The 9,799-nt window shown below is 34.4% G+C and overlaps 1 protein-coding gene across 3 annotated transcripts in view; it reads left to right on the top strand.

Moving 5' to 3' along the window:
* Window positions 1-889: 889 nt before the first annotated feature.
* The window catches only part of LOC115242769, a 17,826-nt gene continuing 8,916 nt past the window's right edge, over window positions 890-9,799 (top strand). For all 3 annotated transcript variants that reach the window (XR_003885102.1, XM_029819297.1, XM_029819296.1), the window contains exons 1-3: window positions 890-1,136; window positions 8,585-8,793; window positions 9,347-9,799. The exon at window positions 9,347-9,799 is cut by the window's right edge and continues 72 nt beyond it. Coding sequence is in view for 2 of the 3 variants with exons in the window: in XM_029819297.1 (XP_029675157.1) it covers window positions 8,632-8,793; window positions 9,347-9,799 (615 nt within the window). In the remaining variant the exon portion in view is untranslated. The remainder of the gene's footprint in view (window positions 1,137-8,584; window positions 8,794-9,346) is intronic.

Genomic DNA, 9,799 nt, shown 5'->3' with positions numbered 1-9,799 from the left:
TAACGAAAGCGAGATTAAAATGATTTTTTTTCTATTCGCTTGACTGGGAATTGAATAAATAATTTTATTTAACATTGAATAATTTCACGTAGCTTTAATGAGAGAATACGCATATACCATAACTAATAAATAGATATCGCTGTTGCTCTAAACACTCATATTTTTATAATTTTGTATTAAATAGTTCTACATTTTATATAATTCATGTCATATTCAGAGCATTATTATCTTGTTAAAACGATAAAAACTTCGAAAATTTAGCCATAAAAATTTCTTGCTGTTTTAATGTTACCTTTTTATGACGATATCTCTTCCAAGATGTCTACTCAAATCTTGTAAAAAAATTCCATGAAAATTCCCTGATCTTGCAAGTATTTTTGTTCAAAATTTCAGGTAAAGAGAAGATTTTAAAGATTTTTTGGTGCAATTTCCGAAAATAAATTTGTTTATTGTACGCATTTTCTAATGCTTTTCACTCATACGAAAGAAATAAAGCCACTTAAGTTTCAAGCGCTAGGTTTACAAACTGTACTGAAAAAACCTGAATAGCTTTCGTTAAGATAAAAATTTTTAACTTGTATAATTTCATTTTCATTTTTTATCATTAAAAATTAAAATCAAGAATATGTACTGCATGTTCAATATTTTGTTAAGACATTGAATATATAATCAGAAATAAATATATATTTGTAATATATTTTAAACACACATAATTTACAACTTGGCTTATCAGTGGATTGCAGACTGTTTATAGTATAAGAGCTAAATTATTAAAAAGAGAATTTTTTAAGAAATTCCTTGACAATATAGTTTCATGAGAATCCCTGATTTTTGTAGGTACAGAAAAATTCCCTGGGTATTCTATGAAATTTTTTGTTTTTCCAGGGAGTAAATCCTGCTCTTCTTTCAATTAATATAACAGAGTGGTATCGACCGTGCAACGTATTATTGTACAGCATATTGAAACACCTGACTTGACTTCGGATTCGGATTGCCGCAGTAAAGGGTACCCATTTTACTCTTTTATTCCGATCGAATCTCGGAGCAAAAGGATCAAATACACGCGGACGCGGTACAGTCTAGCCGAAGGAGGTGTGGTTACTCTCGTCGGAGCTGGTCGACCTCGTTTAGGACCGGTAAGAGTAATACATAATACAAGCGAGGCCGTGTCGCTTCGACGAAAAAGAGCGAGCATAAAATCGATTTCGCGCGCTTTGCACTTCAGAGACACGTCAGATAGTAAGTTTTTCGCTTCTCTTGTTGGTGATATAACACGTAATGCATTTCGTAAAGAAGATACGTGGATGTGCGATATTTTTATTCCGTCTAAAAAGTACGGGCTTCCTTAGAAATGTGGCTCAGATTGGCTTATGCCTCTTTGCGCTAAAAAGTTTTTTCCTTCGACGAGAGATTCTTGACAAAGAACTATACGCAGTGCGATGTGGGTGTATATCAATTGGACACAATAGTTATTGGCTAGTTGAAAATATAAGGTCGAAATGAGTGGTTGTGTCCAATCGTACTGTGTCCAAATAAACCTCTCTCGCGCGATGTTACGCCCTTGGAATTCGAAAGGTCCGAACGAGCCGGCTATTCAAGTATTAAAGACTAACCGTAGCATTCTCGTTTTTTAAACAAAGGAACGAAAAATATATCTTGCTCAACGAAGAAATATGCCGAATGTTGTTCAAAGCATTGTACACTGCTATTTTCTCCACAAAACGTTACGTTAGTTCTTTATTAATTTTGCATTTTATAAACACTGTGTATATGTATACATGTATATTCTACATGAAATGTATTATTACAGCAGAAAGTATCACGCTGTAATCTTTATATTTTTAGATAATCTTTACCTTTTTTTTTGGGGGGGGGGGGGGGAGAGAAATCCTATTGTGAGATTGGTATTTTGAAATGCAAAGTACCTCGAGAGGGTGTATATTCAAAAATAGAATGATTCTCTTCGAGTCGCAAGCCGGAAACCGGTTTAAGTTCGAGTCAGTATGAGATCTGTCACTTTCGGCACTAACAAACACGCGTTTGTATATTCCATGATAAGTTGAAATACAATCGAAATGGAGTAAACGCGTCTCTCTGTTACGCGATATCCGTGATATTTGCGGAAGGAGGAGAAGACTCGCGACGCGACACCGAAATGCGACGCTGACATCCTGTTCGCCATTTAACCGCGCCAGGAAGTGTACATTGTGAGCGTCTCCTCTCATTTTTCGCGTAATTATGTGTGAAACGTAATGTGTAATTATGCTATCTCCCTCGAAACCGCCAGATGACCCAGATGAAATACACGAGCTGACACGAGATAAAAAAAGAGTCTCGTGGTTACGAACTATATTTAAAAAAAAAATGGAGATTGACAATTTTGTCAAAACATTAAAACTAAAATGCAATTTAATTTAATTTTTTTGTTTTTTTCATTATCGAATTATTTAAATAATTTATTATTTCTTTAACTAGTATTTTATGACTAAGGTGTATTTTTCCCGCAAGAAGATACGTGATTATTACGCAGAAACAGCGCTTTGGACTTTGTATTGTTGCAGGCTTTGTAAGGTTGGCACCTGTGCAGTTAATTCGATAAACATAGTTACGCTAAAGTGCATAGCGGCGTGCATTGTTGTCGATGACATATCAATTGTCGTCAAATGTCTCTTGTGGTTGGGTTAGCACTCCTCAGTCCATATACCCATTAAACTATAACGAGATTGTCTATTGTATGACGATTGAAAATAAAATATATAACATAGCAATTCGATGAATATCAAATAATTGTATATTTTAATTGGAAATATTATATTTAATTATATTAATTATATATAAAGTTATTAATTATATTATTAATTAGAAAAATTATATTTTATTGTAACTTGTGTCAAGAATGAACTTGTAAATTACTCTATGAAAATGGAACCTTGGAGTATCAAGGGCACGATTTCTATTCATAATCAAATCTTATAATTTTCTGAGAAAGCAATTGAATCGCTGATAATACTCGCACTTGTGAAAAAATTCGTAATAATATTGCTGCACATTTGTATAATATTATTTCATTCAGGTCGACGGCATGTGCCTGTGAGAGAACTCATTACGAGCATAAATATTTTCTAAAGTTGCCGCATAAATTGCAGACCGAAGAATGAATTCAGCATGGCCGTCTTTATTTGCACGATGCAGGTGTCACATGAAAAAAATAATCGTTAATCATGTGACAACGGTTTCCAAACCGTTGCACGGTTTACTGTTAGACAGGGATTGCTCGGATCGACAAGAAGCATGTAGCCAAACGCAATTCCTGTAACTATAATATGATCGTTTATAACATTTGCAAAGAGTGTTAAAAGTCAAAATTGCATTTCTAATAATTCTTCATTCATCAATCACGATTGATTTTAATATCGTTGACTTGGATAAAAATTGTTGTAATTAAAAAAATTAAAAAGAATACTTAAAAAAGACACGTATAATAATTAAATTAAATTGCAATATAATTTCACGCGTTCAATTGTTGTCTTTTTTTTTAAGTTCTTAATTCTAAATTTGTGACAAAACAAAAATCCATTTATTAATGATAGCTACGTCAACTCAATTTATCACACATACTCCTTCTATTAAAAATATTAAATTAATTTCTTGAAATTGTAAAAATTAAAATTAAAATTAAAAATTAAAATTTTCTATTTGTGACTATCTGCAACCAAAGCGACCACATCTCGCATGAAATGATGTAATCCGAGTTAATGCGCACCTCAAATGACTAGTTACCAACCAGTTATTACCTCGCACTTGACCCATTAAGTCTTTTGCTTTTGGAGCGCTCTCGAACGACGTTCGAATCGACCCTGCGATCTCGAACGAACGGTCCGCGTTTCCCCCTCCTCTTTTGCGAGTATAATTCTTCGTACGTACGTAATTCCATCGAAATTCCCAGACGCTTTACGGTTAGGGCGAGTTTAATGCCCGCAATCAAGCGGTAGATGAACAGTAATTATTACAGTACCACGAAAAGGAGCGCCGTAGCGGAATCTCCGCATAACCTTTTTTTTATTTCCATCACGATGAAGGTATGAGGACCTCTTTCTCGTTCTATCAGGGTTTCTGACGTACCGTCGCTTTGTGTCTACGAAAATATGTACGTCTCTAGCCAGTGGTGATAATTTCGCTCGTATCTTCTACATATGTTGGCAGTACTTATTACCGTAGGAAGTAACGTAAGACTAACATAAGAACGAATCGACATTTATTTCACGATACACTAAGCCTTTTCCTTTGTGCAGAATGATTCATACATCGTCTGATCGACTATACTTGTCACCACGTTCTTATTTCCGCGTAAAGATACTTTAAATAGAACAGAATTTGTTCTAATACAGAGTCAAGTACTTGGAGTATTCATTGATTAATCACTAATTTGTAGCAAAAGTGCAATTTACGAATTAGATAGTTTCAAAAAAAATTAGAACTTGTTATAAAATGATGTTAAGATTCTAAGATGTAATGTTCAACTAATCTTTTGACCTAATTTGAAGCTATTTTTGCGGATAGAATATATCTGGAATGAAATAAAATGAAATAAATTAATTTAAATTTTTTGCAAAATGATCTCTATTTTAGTTTTTACAAGTTTTATCTTCGAAACTGTTGCATCCCAGAATGCTCAAATTTGTCAAACATCCATTCTAAACGAAATTTATATCACGTAGTAATGAATGCATCAACTTTGTCACACGATCTTTTACGAGATTGAAAAATGAGATAAGTATAATCAGATTTTTAAAATAATAGAGATTTTGTATACAGGAAAAAATAATAAAACCGCGAGCATTTTTTGCTTTCGTAAAGTCACGTTAGGGCTGCTCGCTTGAGTATACATAAAATTCATTGGCCTCGCCCTTCGGCTTGCTTTGGCGCGTCATCTCAATGGAATGAGAAGTTGAGGTCCGCCTCCGCGACCGTAGCCTTTTCAAAAAAAGAGACTGTGCGGACGATTCGTTTTGCGTATGTACAAATGCAAAAGTATTATCTCTCTCAGTCACGAAATGCACGGTTACATAGGGGAATTAATTTATAATAACTGCAATATAGCAACCGCTATACGAGAGAATCGCTATATATAGTTACGTAGCAACCGTTAATTTGTAATGATTGCAAAGTGGCATTATCATAAGTTCGCGGTTACTGAGAGTCGATCGTGAGAAATTTATGCATTCCGAGCTCCAACACGATTTTCCGGTTTTGAGTAAAATAAAGCGTCCTAGTTATTACATAAAATTTTGCGCAAGAAAGAGATAGCACAATTCATTCCTTGCGTGTTGCTTAAATATTATCATTTTGTAAGAGATTGAAACCGCAGTTTGTTATCTAATTAATTTTTATTGTAAAATTTTAAAAATACCTGTGTGTTTAGTCATTGATAGTAATAAAGAAACATTTCATAAATAAGTTTATAGAGAAATGTGTGAAATCTCATTTCGATGATTATGAGAAAAGAATTTTCTATCAACTGCATGTGGTTTGGTGTTTTCCATCATTTCTATCATTAAACATAATTTAATTATATGTGTAACATTATTTGCAGCGATAAATTAGAAGTTTTAATCTGAAATCAAGTCTGAAATCAAATTAAAAAAATCTCTAAAAATAAAAAAACGTATATAGACTTTTAAGTTGGATTACTTCCAGAAAAATATTTAATTAGAAGTGTATTAGTAGTCTTTATAACAATAAGAGATCACACATTTTTTATTCTTTGAAAAAAATATTTAACATGAAAATATAATTCTCTATCCAATCATAATTAATTTACCTTCTCTGCAGAAAGTATATATTTATTATAGAATTCAAGAAATAAGAAAGTACCAAATTCTCTTTCAGAGACGCAATGACGTTTCCTTTTAAGATAGATGAGATTCCAGAAAAGGCACACTCTCCGGCAGCTTTATTCAGAGCTGGGTCCGAAATGTTAAGCAACCTTAAAGTTTTCGTCGCTCTTTCACGAGGATTATCCTCGATCTCGATCTCTGTCAATGCCTAGTTAATGCTGGAAATTCGTTTTTTCGTGAAACCAGCCCTTTTGGTTCGCAGCTGGGAAAATTTTTTTTCTAACTTTGTTAGAAGCGTGGGATTTAAATTTACCATCCAGCCGTGAAAAACGAAAAGCACGTTTTCGTCATCGTCAATTTGTACGCGAGACAGACATTTCACGCGCACGAGAGGCTTCCGGACAAGAACGCGAGAGATGTAACGGATCAACCGAGATTACCAACGGTACCTCGTATCCTAGTCTGCGAGTACTCGCGAGTCCCGCATGCTAATGGGACGTCCCCGTATCGACTCTTCGTCTACGACATTCTGGTATATTCGCGATGTTTCCCTGAGAACGCAGCGAGATAAATAGATATTCGCAGCTTCCGCGGTGAAGATTCGTCGACAGCGCGAGGATGAGACAGGAAGTTTCCGGAACGTCACTAAATAATTAACCTTTTTATTTAAATTGAAAACATTGACATAGAATACCATCTCCCGTACATACTTTTGCGCTACTTCATCAATCTTTAATGGCATGATCTAACAATAAGAATCTTGGAGCATGTTTTCACTCGTTATCACAAAGAAATGGCAGTTTGCCGATTTCTAAATGATTGATGAAAATGAACAGTTTTTCGTAAATAAAACTTCGAAATTAAAACGGAGGAGATATGGAAAAGTATGTAAATTATGAAGATGGCGCATATACAGTGGGAAATAAATTCTTGTTCCATTTTACACAAACTTATGCCGGAAACTGCTCATGGAAAAAAGGATTCGTGATGGCACGGTATTTTTACACAGTATTACTTGCTAATGACGGGCCAGAGGCCATCGCTGTTGCACATAAAACCGAGACCGGAAGTGAGGCAATTACTCAGCCGGCCGAGCAGCTCCAGTCAATTGTCCCGATTGTATTTGCAATGGCTATCGCGCTGACCGAAGTTGCGGACAGGAAAGTCTACTCACTCGTTTCGTTTTGATTTTAATGTTCTCCACTCAATAATCGCTCTCAATAATGAAACTACACTTTATCGTTGAGCGAATTTTAAGAAGAAACTTAAGCCAAATATTTGATTAATTTTTTGTAATAATGATATCAAGATATTTCGAAAAATTAAAGCTAACATTTTACGATATATTGTTAAAAAATTTCGGAAAAAAACAAAAATAAAAATATATATTACTCAAGAAAAAAATAGAGAATACTTATCATGCGCTAAACATTGGGCTATTTTCAAACCACTAAAACTCGGCGAAAAATCATTGTAGACAAAAAATTAAAAAAGCATTTTGAAGCTTAAAGTTTCAAATTTGACGCTTTGGTAATTTTTCAAAATTTCTTATCTTCCTTGTTCAGTGCTTTAAAGAAGAACACATTGTTTTGTTCTTTATAATTACGTATTTTTGATACTATGCAACTCGATAAAAAATGTTTTTGAAAGATTTAAGTCAAGTTCCATAAACTACATTTTGCCTAAAAAAAAGCTCTTTTTATTTCCTTATTTTTTTCTGGCTGAATTACACGATTTCGAAACTAAACGTATTTTTTTAGAAATAAGAATGATGTTTGATATGAATTAGCAACGAGCAACTAAATCTTTTTTTCTTAAAAACAACTATGTATTTTCTTTACACTAATCAATTCCTTTTATTATTTTGTATAAAAGTATTGAAAAGATAATCGAAAAATAAATATCGTAGATATTTCGAGAGATATTTCGTAGTTTATGTAAATTATATCAAATTATTTATATTCAATTCTTGGACATCTTATCTTTATAACTTTTTATGATGAATATTGCGAGGAATCGATTTATATAAACAAATTAGAGTGGTTTCATTGAAAAAAATAAAAATGACCTTGAAATAACCTCATGAGAAAGTGAGAGAGAGAGGGGGAGATGGAGAGAGGGGGAGAGACAGAGAGACAGAGACAGAGACAGAGACAGAGATCCTCGTCCAAAATTAAACCGATGGCACCATCTTATGTCCCTCTTGAAATCATAAAATTTTTGTACGAAAATTTTTCTGTAAAAGGCGTAGAAAACAAGATATTTAGAAGGAATATTAAAGTGGCTCATCTTATACATATATAAACAAGGAACAGCGGCTAGCAACGTTTACAGTAAATATAAAATAAAAAGAAATAAAATTACCTACAGCGTTTCTGGAAACAAAACACATTAATCAATTACGAAGATTATTCCTTCAAACAAAAATTTGTCCACTTTTTTATGAAAGAATTTGACTCAATTATTACTTCTCCCTAAATTGAAAAGTCGGAATGGGCGATTTCAACACCGTTTGTATCCCGCAAACTTAATTCTGGAAAAATTCATCGTCATTTCTATAAAAAAAGCGCTTTATAAAAAAATGTGTTGTTTTATACATTCGGATACTTTCGTGTAACTCTCGCAATCTCGTGATCCGGAACGAAATAGCTTTTCATGCACTATCACGTTCTTTAGTCGCAATGCATCGCGTCGATCGTTGCACCGGCTCGAAGAGAGAGAGAGAATCGAACGATTACTATTTCCAGGGTGATGATGTAACGGGACTTTCGCTGTCGCTGTGGGTGAGGCAACAATGTCCACACAATGCAATCACTTTGTGCAAAACGCCTGGAAGAAGGAACTCTGTTCGAACTGTTTCAAGCCGAGGGAGGAACACGTAGCAACTGACGATATCCTGCGACTAAACGTCGAAAAGGCTTCTACAAATCTGAAAATTGGTCATTTTCAGCTACAGGTATTGGCTTATTATATATATATATATATATATGTAATATGTATATCGTATATGTATATCCCGCACACACAGCGTTAAAGATATAAATCTAAATTTTTTGCGATTATCAAAAAGTGTATCAATTGTCTTAAATATTATGTTTACATTTTGTGATAATATATCTGTATAGTATTTATAAGCAATTTAAAAAAAATTTTTTTTTTATTTTTCAATTTATATATAATACTTGCCATGCATTATATAAATTGAAGTAAAGTTATTTCAATTATAATTACAATTAAATAATATTATTAATCAAATATGTATAATTATAATTAAATTAATTATATAATAATAAATATTTTAGCTGAAAAATTGATTAAGTATCCAATACTTTGTACGAAGACAGCACCACTATCGTTGGTTGTGTTAGTTAAGAAACAAATTACCTTGAAGTTATTTGTAATTATGTCCAATTAACGGGATGATATCAAGGTTATCGAAACTAGTTTCGCCACATCGGCGATGACACGCATCGTGCGCATCCGGCATAACAAGGAGTTGATTGTTGCAGAGTATTCTTCGTAGTAAAACGATTTGCCGGAAGGATCAGCGCAAGAAGAACGTCGGTTTTCCGGAGTCTCTCACGGAGGTGATCGGTTACGGCGGCGATGACTTCTCCGACGGCGAGGAGGAGAGAGACGTGGAGAAGATCGATTCGTCCACGAAAGCGGCGGACCTGGTGCCGGATAGCGAGGAGGAGCGCGCGTTATTATACCTAACTCGCGCGAACACAAACTTCAATATGAACAGCGCGAACTTGACGACGGACATCGTGGATAACGATGCGACCAAATCGTCGACGACGATGACGACGACGATGATGACGCCCGCCAAGTCCTTCGCTTCTCTGATGCTCGGAAAAATACAAAGAGATGCCGACGGTAAAAAGACAACCCTCTTGGTATCCGTGACACCCTTTGGCGGAGATGAATCTATACCCACTGCCAAAAGACCTATCGATCGG

Source organism: Formica exsecta, unplaced genomic scaffold, assembly GCF_003651465.1.
Source record: "Formica exsecta isolate Colony F162 unplaced genomic scaffold, ASM365146v1 scaffold625, whole genome shotgun sequence".
Classification (NCBI taxonomy): domain Eukaryota; kingdom Metazoa; phylum Arthropoda; class Insecta; order Hymenoptera; family Formicidae; genus Formica; species Formica exsecta.
This window is presented reverse-complemented; position numbering and strand designations above follow the sequence as displayed.